Source organism: Salmo salar, chromosome ssa03 (assembly GCF_905237065.1).
Source record: "Salmo salar chromosome ssa03, Ssal_v3.1, whole genome shotgun sequence".
Lineage (NCBI taxonomy): Eukaryota > Metazoa > Chordata > Actinopteri > Salmoniformes > Salmonidae > Salmo > Salmo salar.
The window spans coordinates 39,518,471-39,537,569 of NC_059444.1; the positions used below are offsets into that span (position 1 = coordinate 39,518,471).

At 43.1% G+C, this 19,099-nt stretch overlaps 2 protein-coding genes across 2 annotated transcripts in view; one reads left to right on the forward strand and one right to left on the reverse strand.

Annotated features, from left to right (window-relative positions):
* LOC106600009 (elongation factor 2) overlaps positions 1 to 4,779 on the forward strand; it is a 32,047-nt gene extending 27,268 nt beyond the window's left edge. Inside the window, exons 11-14 of the mRNA XM_014191347.2 lie at positions 402 to 755; positions 976 to 1,158; positions 1,303 to 1,435; positions 4,213 to 4,779. Coding sequence (XP_014046822.1) covers positions 402 to 755; positions 976 to 1,158; positions 1,303 to 1,435; positions 4,213 to 4,406 — 864 coding nt within the window. The 3' untranslated portion in view covers positions 4,407 to 4,779. The remainder of the gene's footprint in view (positions 1 to 401; positions 756 to 975; positions 1,159 to 1,302; positions 1,436 to 4,212) is intronic.
* Positions 4,780 to 6,880: 2,101 nt separating this feature from the next.
* LOC106600007 (BTB/POZ domain-containing protein 2) lies at positions 6,881 to 11,674 on the reverse strand. The gene is made up of 9 exons (XM_014191344.2): positions 11,114 to 11,674; positions 10,830 to 10,949; positions 10,448 to 10,604; positions 10,103 to 10,208; positions 9,692 to 9,889; positions 9,360 to 9,552; positions 9,161 to 9,248; positions 8,705 to 8,851; positions 6,881 to 8,528 (listed from the first exon to the last, which is right to left on the reverse strand). Exons 1-9 carry the CDS (start codon positions 11,635 to 11,637, stop codon positions 8,367 to 8,369), a joined length of 1,695 nt encoding a protein of 564 aa, XP_014046819.1. The 5' UTR covers positions 11,638 to 11,674; the 3' UTR covers positions 6,881 to 8,366.
* Between the last annotated feature and the right edge of the window lie 7,425 nt (positions 11,675 to 19,099).

Consider the following 19,099-nt stretch of genomic DNA (forward strand, 5'->3'; position numbering starts at 1 on the left):
GGGGTATTGTGTGTAGATTGAGTTTTTTTTTAAATCCATTTTAGTATAATGCTGTAAAGTAACAATGTGGAAAAAGTCAAGAGGTCTGAATACTTTCCGAAGGCACAGTAGCTGGCTAACTTGGCTAGCTTCTTTTAAATTGATTTGATGCAGTCAAGACAGGCACTACCAGATGAGATAACTTATCTGTATGGCTACTCCCATATGAAACTCACCATCCATTGCCCATTCCCTGCACTTCTGCAAGCAAAGCGGGAATTTTCCCAAGTTGTAATTTTTTTTAACACGTATTTCGACTATCCGGGTATCCCAAAAAATGTCATGACATTATTGGATTAGTGAAGTTATTTAAAAATGCCCATCCCTAGTCCTAAACTTGACAACTCTCTTCCCCCTAACAGAAATCAGACCCGGTGGTGTCCTACAGGGAGACTGTGTCTGAGGAGTCTGAAGTGATGTGCCTGTCCAAGTCCCCCAACAAGCACAACCGTCTGTACATGCGGGCTAAACCATTCCCCGACGGCCTGGCCGAGGACATCGAGAAGGGCGACGTCAGCCCCCGACAGGAGCTCAAGATCCGCGCCCGCTTCCTGGCTGACAAGTACGAGTGGGACGTGTCGGAGGCCCGTAAGATCTGGTGCTTTGGTCCCGACGGCACCGGGCCCAACCTGCTGATGGACGTGACCAAGGGAGTCCAGTACCTGAACGAGATCAAGGACAGCGTGGTGGCCGGCTTCCAATGGGCTGTCAAGGAGGTGGGTTTACGTTTAGTTAGTTAAGCTTGACAACCAACTAAGGCACAGTCAATTTTCCTTGCTAAAGCTTATTGAAGCATTGCAGTTCAAATCTGCATTCATGACTTCAGTGTATAAGTAGACTTGAATCTACAGTTTTGGCCATGCTAAAGGTACCAAGTTTGCTTGGTCTTTTCTCTAGCCTGAGTTGTGAAGTGGTGTTCCTTCTTCCCTCCTACAGGGTGTGCTGTGCGAGGAGAACATGCGTGCGATCCGCTTTGACATCCACGACGTGACCCTGCACACAGACGCCATTCACCGCGGTGGTGGACAGATCATCCCTACCGCCCGCAGAGTGCTGTACGCCTGCCAGCTCACTGCACAGCCAAGACTCATGGAGCCTGTCTACCTGGTCGAGATCCAGGTGTGTGTGTGTGTGTGTGGGGTGTGCGACTACTTTGACACTTGAACTCGACCACTGTCTTACATTGAATTGTATGCTAGGCTATTGGGGGCTATTTGGAATCAAGTGTGACATGACGGAGTCATGCGTTTCCTGTCTCTGCAGTGCCCAGAGCAGGTAGTGGGCGGGATCTACGGCGTGCTGAACAGGAAGCGAGGTCACGTGTTCGAGGAGTCCCAGGTGATGGGCACGCCCATGTTCATCGTCAAGGCCTACCTTCCTGTCAACGAGTCATTCGGTGAGTGAGAGTTAACTTTATCCAGGGCTTACCAGGGAAAATTTGAATTTCGGTGTACTTGACGGAATTGAACCCAACCCGGTGTAGAACATTTATTCTTATTTGATGGGTGATGTATAGAGATGACCCATTGCCTTGACACAAACTTCTGAACATTTCACTGTTTTAACTCTCAAGCTACCAACTTATTTTACATACAACAATTACCAACTGGGGTAATTTTGACCCCAAGAAACTATTGGAATCACAGCAACAACTTTCTTAACAAAACATCCTTAAACATGTAATTAATGTTAGATTGAAGAAAAGACACACTTATTTTAGCATTTTGTTTATTCTGTAAAACTTCTATTCCAAAGTACAATCCACATTAGTACTAAACTTAATTTAACATCTGAATACTCTATCATTTAGTTTTCAGAATTTCAGACAATGAATGTGGAAAAAACGACTGCCATTTAAAGGGACAGTACACCAACATTTTGAAATGTACTGAATTTCATATACAAAAAGTCATTCAATTCACTTCAAAAAGTGATCCTGAGAAACAACCCATTGCATTAGTATTGCTGTTAGTGAAACAATGTTAGCCGTACCACTATGGCAGCAAGCCCAAAATTGATATGTGTTAGTTACTTTACACCAAATGGTATAGCACCCAAAATATCCTAAGCTACACACACAGATTATTGGATATGAATTCTGGTATTTTATTTTACATTTTCAGTATTTTGGGGGAGAATGGACACCAATACAGCACTTCTGTACATTCAGAGGGTAGCTGGTTTCTTTTAATTTTACCAAGTATTCATACCACTGATAAACTTGAGCTGTTTTGACTGCGACTTATTCATACATCTAAAGGTAATTCTAATTTTGTACAGTCATACCTAGTTATAGCCATAAGCGAGTACTAGGGATGCAACGACTCACAGATAGGCGTCGGTCCCCGATTCAAAGCATCGGTCGGCAGACCCAGTCAACTGTGACAATCATTGATCTACAAGTCATTTTGCATGATGAAATACCCCACAGAATATGTTGCCTAGTTGTGCTATATATTAATTGGCTATGTCATCGCTCATTTGTAAACAAATATTGATACATTACTTGCTCAAATCTGCAAAAATTACAAGTTGATTAGTGGGTGACAGTGATTTAAGAACCAAAGTGGGGTGGGGGGGGGGCAAAATATAGGCTATGTTGTCACCCCTAATCTGATAGTGGTAGATCCCTAGTTTCCCTTATGGCTCGGGGCAGGATTGTTATGTTGGGCCTCGAGTTTCCACTCTGATGCTATGTTTGTAGCCTAGTGGTTAGAGCATTGGACTTGTAACCGAAAGGTTGCAAGATCGAATCCCCGAGCTGACAAGGTGAAAATCTGTCGTTCTGCCCCTGAACAAGGCAGTTAGCCCACTGTTCCTAGGCCGTCATTGAAAATAAGAATTTGTTCTTAACTGACTTGCCTAGTTAAATAAAGGTTAAAAAAAGTTTAACCATGTGGGAATTTACTAGTTATGAAGTGGTAAATACCAGTTGGATGCATTTATGTGATTTGAACTCGTTGAGAAACACTGATTGGCTAATGGCCAACAAACTGTCAACCATACAGCTATTTAGAAGCTATCATGCTTGTAAACAAATCAGTTCAAAAACCACATTAAATTGCTTTTTATAAATAATGTTTTGTTGCATTTTAACTACCGAAAGTGCTGTTGGAAGCCATTTCCTTAGTAGGTGACGTCAGAGGTCACCATGTGGGAGAAGTGGGTGCTCAGGATGATAGACAAGTTTCCCACTAGTAATTACCAGTTGGACGGCTGTTCAAGTGGATTTTTCCCAGTTGTATTTGTTACGAGCTCAACATAACACTGCCTCCTCCAGTGCCAGATGCACACAAGTGACTCATAAAGGAAGCGTGTCTGTAGCGCAGTACATGGTAATGTGATGGGCTGTTCAGTAAGCACAACACAGGGTGTATTGGCCAATTCATTGAAAGCTTTAGCTTGCTTTTATATAGTGGGAACTACCCTTTTGCTGAAAAGGGTGCAGGAATGAAACCCCCTATTCTCAACCACTGGAGAATGGGCGCATATGTGCAGCTATAAACCAAAGACTGTAAAAAAAAAATATATATATATATATATAACAGCCTACTTATTACTTGTCATCTATTTGGCTCGGCCAGAATCAGCTGCTTGAATGCAGAGGGGAGACTGTTTCTTTGCTTTTCCATCTTGCACCTGTATACTGGGGTGACGTCAGCGTGAATGTGTCATGTTTGAGGTGTTGGCAGCTGCAGAGGCTGTTCTCGTTGATCATGGTGACATACTGTTAACGTTCTATCCACAATTCTATGTCTGCCTTTATTTAACTAGGCAAGTCGGTTAAGAACAAATTCTTATTTACAATGACAGCCTAGGAACAGTGGGTTAACTGCCTTGTTCAGGGGCAGAAGGACAGATTTTTACCTTGTCAGCTCAGGGATTCGATCTAGCAACCTTTCGGTTACTAGTCTAACGCTCTAACCACTAGGCTACCTGCCCAGTAGCGGATCTTCCAATTCTGACCAATAGAATAGGTAGCCTACATGTTTCTACTATAGTAGATTGACATAGGCTACTGATTTTAGTTTACTTGTCTTGTTGGCTGAGGAATAGTAAATGTGTAGTTATTCTAACGTGTTCAAAGTGAACATCAGATTTCGGTAAGCAGGACCGCACATTGCTACATCCTTGACTTGCATGTTCTGTTAATATCATCTTCTCCTCCCCCAGGTTTCACAGCTGACCTGCGCTCCAACACGGGCGGCCAGGCCTTCCCCCAGTGTGTGTTTGACCACTGGCAGATCCTCCAGGGGGACCCCCAGGACCCTACCACCAAGACTGCCATTGTGGTGGCAGAGACCAGGAAACGCAAGGGGCTCAAAGAGGGCATCCCCGCCTTAGACAACTACCTGGACAAATTGTAAATGCTAGTTCTGAATCCCAAATGGACCCCTAGACACTACAAACCCCTCTAGGCACTAAAATTTAAGTTGTTGGCTAGGAGTAAGCAATATGGGGAAGATTTCACCTAGCCTATCTGAGGATCTATAAGTATATTGCTTATGGTATACCTATTCGACCCTTTCAGATCTACAGTGCCTAAAGGAATGGACTAGGGGTTGGTTTGGAATTTAGTGGATGTCTGACCATTCCTCCCCCCATTCCTTCTATTCCTCCACTGTACGAGTGAGGGATGGGACTGTACAGTGCGCAGTGGCGCTTGCCTAAATGGAAACCTGGTGAAACCAAACCAAGGATACAAATGTGTAAATCATAATAAAGATTCATTGTACTTGGGGTGGACTTCTGTTCATATGCGGTTGAATGGTGGTTAACATTTTTATAAAACATATTACTGGTCAGAGTTGATTTGACTTGTAGAACAGTGATTCTCAGATGGTGGATCAGGACAGCCAGAGATTAAGTTAAATGCTAGCATAAATTGTATAATTTTGAACACATGATAAAGAAAGCAGCCCAAGACAGATTGTGTTGACAGCTTTGGTACTATTTCAGGACCTAAAAGGGACAGACCGCAGTTGCTACATCCATTTGATTTATGTACCCATATTCTTCTTTTCAAGCTAAACTTATAAATGCCTCATGAGCTTAGTTCAACTGCTGTACCCTATCAGAACCACAAATACGTTTGTTTACTCCCAATGGTTGTAAAAAGTGAATGTAAACAACCATGTTGGGGTTATATAGTTTAACTTTAGTTTTCGTATCCTGGATGGTCAGTCCTTGCATCCATAGCGGTCACATTTCTTCAGACCCATCCCTCCGCTTTTTACTGAAACCGGCACAAAACGTTTTGTTTCTACTGCTGATTTAAGCTTTAACTAGGTTAAGGTCTGGATTCAATCAGTATCGTGTTAGAGCCGCGCTAAAATGTTAAAGTAATTTCAGATTGAGCCGCCATATGCAGCATTAACTGAACGCAGTATCCGCGACCAAAATAACATTGCCTTTAATTGTCAATCGCGTTATAAAGCAAATCTTTAGTGCTAGGTCTTAAATGGGGTCCGTGCTATGTGGTGCTACCTTGGGACGTCCCTACCGCGGATGAAATTTTAAACGGTGAAAGGGTTAAATTGAGGGTATGGAAGTCCTAAGGATCCCAGATATCACTAACCGATTTGAATGGCGCTCTACCGCGCTAAAGTACAACATGGCAGTGTAGGGTCTAGATATATAAATAATGACAAGAGAATGTTAATTTATAGCCTGTCTGAGGTGTTACAATGGAACATCACGCATTCGAGTGTTTTAACTTGTAACGCGGCTGCAAAGGATATGCAGTCTGGTGTGGATTCGTTGCATCTGATGAGTGTGCGATAGGTAACTTGCTGACTAGGCCTGGGCGCGTCATCGCACGCATGTTGATTTTGTCCATCCACACCAGGACAAACTGGTTAAAATATCACAACGAACTCTGAACCAAATATATTAATTTGTTGCTGGTTATTTTACCTGAAATGCACAACGTTCTCTACTCCGATAATTAATCCACAGATAAAATGGCAGATTTAGTTCAAAATAATGTCTTCACATGGCGGTTGGCAACCAACTAAGGTGCTTTACCGCCTCCGACTGGAGTGTGGACCTCAGTTCATCTTTCAATCACACACGTGGGTTTATGCTCTTAATAAAAAGCAATGATGGGAGAGGCGGGACTTGCAGCGCATCACAAATGGAACCAAGTTCTATTGAATACACCGAACCCAAACCGGCTGCGCGCGTGCGCACGTTGATTTTGTCCCCCCACAACAAACGTGATCACGACACGCGGGTTGCAATATTAAAAACAAACTCTGAACCAGTTATATTAATTCGGGGACAGGTCGAAAAATTTGTCAACTTAGTTAGATAGCTTGCAGTTGCTAACTAATTTGTCTTGGGTTATAAACGTTTTTTTTTACCTCAAACGCACAAGGTCCTCTACTTCGACAATTAATCCAAACATAAAATGGTCAACCGAATATTTCTAGTTCTCCTCCTTCCAGGCTTTTTCTTTGGACTTTATATTGCGATTGGTAACGAACTTGCATAAGTGTTACAACCTCCTTTCTTCTTTGTCACCCATGTGGGTATCTGCTTCTATAAACCAATGAGATGGGAGAGGCAGCACAATCAGCTCACAAATAGAACTGACTTCTATTTTAGCACTTGGCGTGCAATAATTGAATAACATGTCTAAATGTATTTTGCGACACGAGGGGTGTAGTCAGTAAGTACATTTATTTGCGGATCTGATCGAATCTAGGCCTAGGTTTACACAAATAATTTAATGGCTAGAGTTGTTACAAAGCCTTACCTAGGGCTGAACATCCTGTAGCCTTGTCTTCCACCTGATACAAACTGAATTAACATAGGAATAAATAAAGGGACAATCACACAAACTAACATCTTTTAATCCATTGTGAATTCAAACTACATTAATGTTAAATGCCAGTATAATATACAACACACAAACTTATTTTGTGAAAGGAAATAATTTTTCCAGCTGGACATTTCAAGACAAGGCTATTAAGATGGATTTACACTAGCTCTTATTCATGTTAAAACATGCAGGACAAACAAATCCAAAAGCTTTGTTTTAGTGCTGAATATCCTGGGAGAAGACATTTCGATATGGTGACCTGATGGTTGAAATATTGTCTTAATCAGGTAGTGGAGGGCAGATATTTCCCCCAAGTTTCATTAAGTGTAACTCAGAGAGGACTCATCTTTGTCATTATAGCCTCAATGGCGCTGCCCATGCCATCTCCATTTTGAAGTAGTCAATATTACTCTTCACAATTGGCTGATCGATCTGGTTGGACATGACTCCAACATAGTCACCAGGAGGGATCAGCCAATGAAGTTGGAAGTCCAACCCAGTTGACTACATTAAAATTGTGGAAGCCCTCAATGGCGCTGCCATGTTAATACAGCTTTTTGGCCACTAGTCTATGGTGTAACTCCAGACTGTCACATGGCCCTGTGCTGTGTCTCCCAATTGAAGCAGGGAGAGACTGGGTTATTTCCATCACAACTCCAGTGTAGAATGGACAAAAAGGCCCAATCCCATTCCAGTCTCTTATTTCCTTCCGTGGTACAGATCTGAAGAGATAGGAAAAGTATAAGCTTGTGATTGCCCCCACTAGCCCTTCAATAGGCTGAGTAGAAAACTTCCACACATTTATCCAGTCCATTCATATTTGTACACCCTGAAGAGCTAGAGCAAAGGAATAGCGACTGGAGTAGTCTGAAGTATTGTGGGTCACTGATCAGCACTTACCAGAGATGGAGCCTATTTGAACAAACCCTTCTGAGTGGTAGTGTAACAGTCTGTACATACATTAGAGCCCCCATCTCAATCTTTCATATGCTTTAGGATACAGGCAGACAGAGGGTGGTACTTAAATGCATGTCAAGCTTTCCTCCTTTTCCCATGTAAATACTTCTGACAAGTTTAAGACTCTTCCACCAGTCCATTCTGGGGCTTAACCCCAGGACTCTGGAAGTACAGTCCTCCCTTTCTCTCCCTCAGCAGACGAGACGATTGTCATAGTAACAGTAAAAACAAGCCGACTCAGAATTTACTCGCCCTCAACATTAAACAGGCTCCTCTCCACGTTCGGTGGGTAATGGAAGGGGGGAGTTGAGAGAAAGAAAAATACCATGTTTGAATAGTTGACAAATGCCCCCTCCCTCCGACAGGTCTGAGTGCGTGAAAGCAATGTTTCACTATACATTTAACAATCACCTACGATCAGAGATACTGTACATCACCAAGGAAGGTCCACAGGGTGAAGATAGGCATTTGATACATATTCAAACAGGGCCAGAGTCTCAGCAGTCCTGTGATCCCCGAGGTCATAAGGTCAGGTCAGAGGGAACTATGTGTAAAAGATGACCTCGGGGATCTGTCCGTCCTCTACCGAGGTGCCGTTGTTGTTGCCCGCGGCGTAGCAGAAGGTGAAGCAGGTCTTGGTGCCGGTTGAGGACGACTCGTGGGTCACCTTACGCATGCCCTTGGTCCCGTAGTGAGAGTCAGGACCCTGAGAGAGAAAGGGAGGGAGTGGGAAATGAGAGAGGGGAACGAGGGAGGGATGGAGATAGGAAGAGGGAATAAAGAGATAACGAGAGCATCACATATCCAGAACAGGACCACAGCTATCCACTGAGGAAATAACACCATCAAAACCTAAACAAACATGCACAGTAAAGCCTGTACCTTGAGTGTGGCGCAGGCTGTGTAGTTGACGTTGGGCAGGATCTCCACCGGCTCCTTGAACATGACTCTGAAGGTGTTGGACGAGCCGTCGCAGCTGAAGCCTGTGTCATTCTGACCCAGCACTGTGTTACTGTCTGTATGAATGATCTGGGACGAGAGAGGGACACATAAAAGAAACATCATCTGAGTCCCAAATAGCACCCAATTCTCTTTATTGTGCACTAATATGGGCCCTGGTCAAAAGCAGTGCATTATAAAGGGATCAGGTTGCCATTTGGCACACAGATGTCACACATTCTGCCCCAACTCACAGTTGATATACATCTATACAGTCATCAATGATTTAGGAGACAAATATCTGAGAGGGAGGGGAAGGGAGTCTATTCGTTCCAATGTATTTTGTCTATACAAATTAAAATGTGATTGACTGATTTGGTTAGTTGAGGTGGAAATTACCTGGATGTTGACTTGGTAGTCTGTGGGGCCGTGTATGGAGCCGTAGAGGCCAAAGCCCACCACGAAGATCCTCCTGTTCACTGAAAATCTGGGAGAGGAGGATAGGAGGGATAAATGATGTCCAGAGGCAATATTTTTCTAATTAAAATTAGTATCTTTGTGTGCGTCTCATTGTTAATTTGGGTCTTTGTGTTCTCACCGTATGCGGTCACTGGTTCCGCTGTAGCCCCAGCGGCTCTCCACCTGTCCGAAGCGTGTGATGCTGCACTCCTTCCCCCGGAGGCAACAGCGAGGCCGGTCGATGAACTCTACGTGGGGCTTTGGGTTCACTGTGAAGTGAAGGAACAGACTCACCACCTCCCTATCTGTCAGGATACTAGACTGGGCCGGCCCTGGTTGGAGACACACAGCGGGGAAAGAGGACACGTCAGCGTGAGTACGTGTGAGAAAGATAGTAAGAAAGAGACATAACCCCTGCAGGAGATGGTAAAGGTTCTGTATTCTAATAGTGCAAAAAAGTGTGTGTGTTACCTGCAGCGAACTCCTCAATAGTCATGAGTGGGAAGCGGATCAGGGCGAGGGCCTTGCCCAGGACCCTGCGTTTGTTCTCTGGAGTGGGCTGTAGCTGCTGTCGGTGGGCCTCTGCCTCTGCCCAGCGCACCGCCGCCACAAACAGACGCACCTCCCTCACCCCCAGAGTGTCCCTCTCCAGCACAGCCACCAATGTATCTGAAAGAGGAGGTAGAAAGATGGAGAGTGAACAAAATGGAATGAGAGAATAGGATAAGAAGACAGAGGGGGAGAAGAAGGAAAGACAAAGATAGGAGAGAGTGAAAAGGAGGAAAAGAGAAGTTATGATACACAGAAACATTGCCATGAGCATTTCGAGAATGCATTTCAATATGAAGAGTGAACCACAAAATCTAGAGTGAACTACAATACCCAAATCTATGTCCGTGAAGCCCTCAGCAGCAAGTGCATCTCCAGTGTTCTTATCAATGTTCTCTAGACACAGGCTGGCAAGCTGGGGCTCATCGAACAGTCGAGCCTGAAACACACGCGGTTGGTTGTACATTGGTCAGAGACACAAAGTCAACAGTAGTTTACTTACATGAACTGACCAAAAATCTATGCGAATCCTGCTTTGGGACTAACGGGTGCTATTGTTTTGAGACAAATAGACTGTAGTGGAGTTGTTTTGATACTGGGTCAAGCCACACAATCAGACACTGGTGAGTGACTTGTTTAGACACTGCATCCCAGTCAGACATTACAGTAGTAGCTGACCTGAGTGAGCAGCATGAAAGCATTGTCTGCCCGCAGGTTCTTCTTGAGGAACTCCACACAGTGGGCCTCCAGGGCTGGCACTGCATACTTCTTAGCCGTGTACAATGTGGTCATCACCGTCTCAGGTCCTATCTGAACCTCATCAGAGTACAGGAACCTGGAGGCGGACAAGATTCGATGACTGATAGCAGGGGACCTATACACTCAATGGACTAACAGTCTTGAGCGGCACAAATGACCTGGGTTCAATACCAGGTCAGTGTAAGGCTATATTCTGCAAACTATATAATGCCAATACCACTTTTTGTGTAAAATACTTTGGATGTGAGTGTATTTTGCCTATTATGATAGGATAATTTCTAAACTAGAAGCCATTTCTTACTTCAGTAATGCCAGAAAGGCTGCAGGTTCCACATCTGGCAGTTCGATTTCTGTTGAGGTGGTCGCCATACCCCCGTTGAACATGGCATCGAAGACTGCGCTGCCCACAGCAAGAACGAATCTAACCAAAACAAAAGCGAAAAAGATATCAAAACAATGCCTTTCACCACTATACATCAACGTCGCTTGGATTAACATACACAAGACGAATTTCTGAACGTTCTACTAACCATACTTTGTTGACAAACTATATAGTTATAAAGGGAAAGACACGTTCGCGCTTACCGGTGTGCGGGTATTCGCTGCACTCCCATACCTTTCCCCACCAGAAAATGAACGTCACTCAGAACCTCGTTATTGAACAGGAAAGCAAACCGTTCCTTAACGGTACTTTTCGTCGCCTGCCAATTGTACACGGGTTCCCGGTAAACCAAAACAGCAGCGGCCGCTGGTGCTGACAATAACGAGGAATGGGTCGTTGGTACACTCGCAGCCGACGCATTCGACGTCATGTTCGTAGCGGAGGTCTCCATCGCTCTGGCCGAGGCGCTTTGAGCTAGCGCTTGCTGAATCGCGTTATGTGCAGTCGGTGGAGTTTCAGCAACAACACCGGCGCTTTCACCTCCGCCAGGCCCCGACTGCGGGTTGGGGCGCCTTGCAGCCCCCTGAGCCCCTCCGGTCGCACCAGCAGGCCCGCCGTTGGACATAGGCATTGAATAAGCACTGTTGCTGGGCTGACCATTTCCTAAAGGCCCTGGGCCGGATAAATTTAGGCAGGGAGGCCTGCCGCTGTTATCCCCAGCAGCCATCTTGAATCGGATAGATTGTGGGAGTTGCGTGACGTAGACATAAACAAAACGGTCATAACTCTTACCCAGTGGTGTAAAGAAAAGTAAAAAAAAAAAAGTTACTATTTATATTTTTGACAACTTTTACTTCACTTATGTTACATTCCTAAAGGGAGTAATGATGTACTTTTTACTCTATACATTTTACTTGACACCCAAAAGTACTCGTTACATTTTGAATGCTTAGCAGGACTGGGAAATAGTCAAATTCACGCACTTACCAACAGAACATCCCTTGCCATCCATACTGCCTCTGATCTGACGGGCTCACTAAACACACATGCTTCGTTTGTAAATGATGTCAATGTTGGAGTGTGCCTGCCCCTTGCTTTCCGTACATTTTTAAAACAAGAAATGGTGCCTTCTGGTTTGCTTAATATAAGGAATTAACATATATTTAAGGGAGTGAACATAAAACTGACCCTAGAATAACTATTATCTGGCATTATCCACAACAGCATTCTTTCTTAATTGACCGGTTTTGCCAATGTAGCGCAACTGTGCCTGCCAGTAGCGAAGGCCGGGACAGAGCTATATGCCTGGCTCATGTACTGAGGAAGAAAGGATGGAGGGGATGTTATATCATATTTGGTAGTTAAAATCCCAATGTCATAAGGTACTGTCTTCATTACATTACCTTGTTTAGGAAGTTTTAAAAAATCTCAGATTTGCAGACAGCTAATTTCGTTTTGGTAGTGAATAATTATAGCTAGATGGCTAAACTTTGATCAGCATGGACATCCGAAAATGTCTGAGCACTGCCAAGACCCAAAAAAATCGGAGGACCACCATGTCGAGACTGATACCGAGCAGCCTGCTAGCCAGACAACTGAGGTTGAAAAGCCTAGCAAATGCAACTAGACCAAGACGAGCCATGGTTAGCACCAGCAGCACGAGGGTAACGTCACAACAAGCACCTCCGTTACCCGAGCCACTAGCACCTGACGACCTCGGTGATGAGGAGCCAGCACAGGTTTGTCTTGACACTTACCCGAGACCAGAAAGTTCATAATTGACTTGCAGCCTGTAAGTTTAAATAGTGGACAGGCATAGGGAGATTGATGGGGAAATTATATGATGGCATTTTATAAACCTTGAATGAAAGGAACAGCATTCCAAAATATACACACTCCCAAGACATTAGGTAGGTTTCCATCCAAATTGCGACAAATTTCCATGCAAATATTCTCAAATCTGCATAAAACAATATGCGCATTTTCGCACCAGAGATGTTTAGAGAGAACTTACTTCTGCGCATAAAACGGTGTGCGTGATGACGCAGTGCATATAAAAAATACTTTTGTCGTTAAATTACCATGTACCGAAAAATAAATTAATGGTACTCCATCGCATTTTCAGCTCTACTGATGGTTTTGTCACTAACTGTTTTGGCACATGCGCTCTAGCCAACAGCTCGCACATACAGTGGGGTTTGGCTATCTACATTTATGCAATTATTATGGATAAGAGTGATATTTCTATTAGTCAAATGGCATCCAAGCATCGATCATCATGTCACAAGAATAAGACCCTCAATATTTCTTCTGACTCCAAGTTTACTTTGACATGATAGTTATTATATCAATATTTGCGTATTAAGGAGTTTCCACCGCAATTTCTCGCATAACTAATTACATTTTTCTTGCATAATTCATTTTAACAAATTGTCTGTAGGGATTTATACAATTTATAAAATCCATTTCATGTTTCCATCAACCTGATCGTGACTTTTTTCATGCGTCAGGTAATTAATTCATCTGCATGAAATGGTTGGATGGAAACGTGGTTAGTGTTGTGTAAATGAACCAGTGCTGGGAAAAGTACACAACTGTCATACTTAAGTAAAAGTAAAGATACCTTAATGGAAAATGACTCAAGTAAAAGTGAAAGTCACCTAGTAAAATTCTACTTGAGTAAAAGTCAAAAAGTATTTGCTTTTAAATATACTTAAGTATCAAAAGTAAATGTAATTGCTAAAATATAGTTAAGTATCAAAAGTAAAAGTATAAATAATTTCACATTCCTTAACAAACAGAACGATTATTTAGTTTTAAATTTACGGATAGCCAGGGGCACACACCAACACTCAGACATAATTTACAAACAAAGCATTTGTGTTTAGTGAGTCTGCCAGATCAGATGCAGTAGGGATGACCAGGGATTTTCTCTTTAAGTGTGTGAATTAGACCATTTTCCTGTCCTGCTAAGTATTCAAAATGTAACTAGTACTTTTGGGTGTCAGGGAAAATGACATTTCTATCCCCAACTACAACATTTTCCGTCAAGACAGAACTGCCAAAGGGGGCAAAGTTAACCTGCAGAGTTCTGTCATACTATCCAGGTCTGTGCCCAAACAGTTCGAACTTCTACTTCTAAATATCCACCTTTCCAGAAATGTCTCTCACTGTTGTACCTCGTAGGTTCCTTGATCATTTGTATGAGATTGAGGGCATCTAGCTTGGATTGTAGGACGGCCGGGGTGCTAAGCATATCCCAGTTTAGGTCACCTAACAGTACGAACTCTGAAGATAGATGGGGGGCAATCCATTCACATATGGTGTCCAGGGCACAGCTGGGGGCTGTTATAGACCCCTCTCAGCCCCCAGCTGTGCCCTGGACACCATATGTGAATGGATTGCCCCCCATCTATCTTCAGAGTTCGTACTGTTAGGTGACCTAAACTGGGATATGCTTAGCACCCCGGCCGTCCTACAATCCAAGCTAGATGCCCTCAATCTCATACAAATGATCAAGGAACCTACGAGGTACAACCCTAAATCGCAAACATGGGCACCCTCATAGATATCATCCTGACCAACTTGCCCTCTAAATACACCTCTGCTGTCTTCAACCAGGATCTCAGCGATCACTGCCTCATTGCATGCGTCCGTAATGGGCCCACGGTCAAACGACCACCCCTCATCACTGTCAAACGCTCCCTAAAACACTTCAGCGAGCAGGCCTTTCTAATCAACCTGGCCCAGGTATCCTGGAAGGATATTTACCTCATCCCGTCAGTACAGGATGCCTGGTTGTTCTTTAAAAGTGCTTTCCTCACCATCTTAAATAAGCTTACCCCATTCAAAAAATTGAGAACTAAGAACAGATATAGCCCTTGGTTCACTCCAGACTTGACTGCCCTTGACCAGCATAAAAACATCCTGTGGCATACTGCATTAGCACCGAATAGCCCCCGTGATATGCAGCTTTTCAGGGAAGTTAGGAACCAGTATACACAGTCAGTTAGGAAAGCTAAGGCTAGCTTTTTCAAAAAGAAATTTGCATCCTGTAGCACTTATTCCAAAATGTTTTGGGACACCGTTAAGTCAATGGAGAATAAGAGCACCTGCCCACTGCACTGAGGCTAGGAAACACTGTCACCACTGATAAATATACGATACGATAATAAGAATTTCAATAAGCATTTTTCTACGGCTGGCCATGCTTTCCACCTGGCTACCCCTACCCCAGCCAACAGTTCTGCACCCCCCCGCAGCAACTTGCCCATGCCCCCCCCGCTTCTCCTTTACCCAAATCCAGATAGCTGATGTTCTGGAAGAGCCGCAAAATCTAGATCCCTACAAATCAGCTGGGCTAGACAATCTGGACCCTCTCTTTATAAAATTATCTGCTGAAATTGTTTCAACCCCTATTACGAGCCTGTTCAACCACTCTTTCATATCGTCTGAGATCCCTAAAGATTGGAAAGCTGCCACGGTCATCCCCCTCTTCAAAGGGGGAGACACTCTACACCCAAACTGTTATAGACCTATATCCATCCTGCCCTGCCTTTCTAAAGTCTTCGAAAGCCAAGTTAACAAACAGATCACAGACCTTTACGAATCCCACCGTACCTTTTCCACTATGCAATCTGGTTTCCGAGCTGGGCATGGGTGCACCTCAGCCACGCTCAAGGTCCTAAACTATATCATAATAGCCATAGATAGATAAAAGACTACTGTGCAGCCATTTTCATCGACTTGGCCAAGGCTGCCACAGGGTTCAATTCTTGGGCCGACTCTTTTCTCTGTATACATCAATGATGTCGCTCTTGCTGCTGGTGATTCTCTCATCCACCTCTACGCAGACGACACCATTCTGTATACATTGGGCCTTTCCTTGGACACTGTGTTAACAAACCTCCAAACGAGCTTCAATGCCATACAACACTCCTTCCGTGGCCTCCAACTGCTCTTAAATGCAAGTAAAACTAAATGCATGCTCTTCAACCGATTGCTGCCCACACCCGCCCGCCTAGCATCACTACTCTGGACGGTTCTGACTTAGAATATGTGGACAACTACAAATACCTAGGTGGCTGGTTAGATTGTAAACTCTCATTCCAGACTCACATTAAGCATCTCCAATCCAAAATTAAATCTAGAATCTGCTTCCTATTTCGCAACAAAACCTCCTTCACTCATGCTGCTAAACATGCCCTCGTAAAACAGACTATCCTACCGATCTTCGACTTCGACGATGACATTTACAAAATAGCCTCCAACACTACTCAGCAAATTGGATGTAGTCTATCACAGTGTCATCCGTTTTGTCACCAAAGCCCCATATACTACCAACCACTGCGATCTGTATGCTCTCCTTGGCTGGCTGTCGCTGCATATTCGTCCCCAAACCCACTGGCTCCCAGTCATCTATAAGTCTTTGCTATGTAAAGTCCCGCCTTATCTCAGCTCACTGGTCACCATAGCAACACCCACCCGTAGCACGTGCTCCAGCAGGTATATTTCACTGGTCATCCCCAAAGCCAACACCTCGTTTGGCCACCTCTCCTTCCAGTTCTCTGCTGCCAATGACTGGAGCGAATTGCAAAAATCACTGAAGCTGAAAAATTATATCTCCCTCACTAACTTTAAGCATCAGCTGTCAGAGCAGCTTACCGATCAGTGTACCTGAACATAGCCCATCTGTAAATAGCACACCCAACTACCTCATCCCCATATTGTTATTTATTTTTTGCTCTTTTGCACCCCAGTATCTCTACTTACACATCATCATCTGCACATCTATCACTCCAGTGTTAATGGTAAATTGTAATTATTTCGCCACCATGGCCTATTTATTGCCTTACCTCCCTAATCTTACTACATTTGCACACACTGTACATAGATTTTTCTATTGTGTTATTGACTGTACATTTGCTTATCCCATGTGTAACCCTGTGTTGTTGTTTTTGTCGCACTGCTTTGCTTTATCTTGGCCAGGTCGCAGTTGTAAATAAGAACTTGTTCTCAACTGGCCTACCTGGTTAAATAAAGTGAGAAAAAAAATACTTTAAAGTATTTTTGAAGTGAACCTATGAGCCCCAGGCTCAAATGAATGGAAGATGTAGACATCAAACAGGGATTGGGTGTTGATTGACGTAAATGGCTATAAAATATACAAAATAAATAGTGTGATGGCATTGTCAAGTGTGCCTCCATGCTTTGCAAAAGTTCTCATATTCTAAAATCAAATATTTTCTCTAACAGGTTGGGACCAACATGGTTGAGTACCTGCACCAGGCGGAGATGACCAGACCCTACCCATTTGTGTTGGTTCTTCGGGACTGCTCACGGATGTTTACAGTCATTAGTGGACCGGCATTGTAGCAAGGTACACTACTTGGGGCACTGGATGTGTGCTTCAAGTCTTATTATGTGTTTCCTATCAACTTTCCCACTTTGCCCCAGCATGGGAATTCCTATAGACCATGGTGTATCAGCTGCCAGATACAGTATCTCCTGCAGTAAGACTGTTGTGAGCATGTCTTTTTTCCACTGAACAATAGTGGCTAAGTATCTGCTCTTGTATGTAGTGTGAGAAGGGACCGGAGTAAGCATGTGTTCCTGTGAATTAATAGATCAATGGATGGATGAGCCATGAGTGTCTCATTCCGTTGCTAATATGCTCTTAAGGCACTATTTATAGCTGTTAAATTACATTTGTGCCTGCTTTTTACCTACAGTACAGTATTTATCTAATTTGCCTTTAGTTTAACTACTGAGGCGTGCTCTGGTACATTTTCATTCTATCACAACAATTTATTTTAAATATAAATATTACATTTTGGGGATTGTGATTGAGTAATTAGTCCATGTCCTTGGTATAGTGACCTTCAAATGTAATATTTTACACTTGTTCTGTGTAACAATGTTTTAACTCGACCCAAATGTAGACCATTATTGTATGGCAAAACAGCACGGTGTGTGTGCTGTCACCTAAGATAGTCGAAGTGTGTCAGTGAATGTGAATATCTACTGATTACCTCTGCCTTAAGTGGTATTAACACAGATCTGTGTTAATACCACTTAAGACAGACAGTGTCACATGCATGCATGCTTTGTTTTTCTCCAATTTCAAGTGTGCACATCAATTTCAACTGAGGCTTTAGTCTGATGTTTGGACTGTTTGGTTCATGAAATAACATAAATACATTTTAATAATCAATCATATTTTATGAAATCTTATCTTGTGAAATAATACACACAGTATTTAGACAATAGGGCTTTGTTTCAATGTGCTATTTCAAATAATATATATTCTTGTACATTCTCTGACGTGATGTATGTTCTGAAATACAGTTAATAGAAATGCATGATTTGAAATTCAACATTGTATCTTGATTGTGTGTGTGTAGGAAAGGGAGGGGATGGGATGGCAGAGAATGCAAAAATATGCAAGCAAAATTGAAATTAGGATGACACTGAAAACATCCCAAGGATAACATAAATTACCCAGTTGCTGTGTCAATCCCCCAACCCAACACACTGGGTTGTTTTAACCCAGCAATATAGTCTAATTTACCCAGAAGTTGGGTCAAGCCCTCAACCCAAGACACTGGATTAGAAGCACAACACAAACTCACTGGGTTGAATTAAGCCAATTCTGTGTTTGCCCAGTATTGACCCAGCGCTGGGTTGTCGAAATGACCTAAATTGGGTTATTTTTAACCAAGCATTATTTTAATTTAGTTTAATGGTGGATCAGCTTTAATATTGAGGATAGATTGTTGCTTCCATCAATGTAATTGTCTGCATCTTTTCCAATCCCCCATATATACAGATGAAGTCGGAAGTTTACGTACACCTTAGCCAAATACATTTAAACTCAGTTTTTGACAATTCCTGACATTTAATCTTAGTAAATATTCCCTGTTTTAGTCAGTTAGGATCACCACTTTATTTTAAGAATGTGAAATGTCAGAATAATAGTAGAGAGAATTACTTATTTCGGATTTTATTTCTTTCATCACATTCTCAATGGGTCAGAAGTTTACATACACTCAATTAGTATTTGGTAGCATTGCCTTTAAATTGTTTAACTTGGGTCAAATGTTTCAGGTGGCCTTCCACAAGCTTCCCACAATAAGTTGGGTGAATTGTGACCCATTCCTCCTGACAGAGCTGGTGTAACTGAGTCAGGT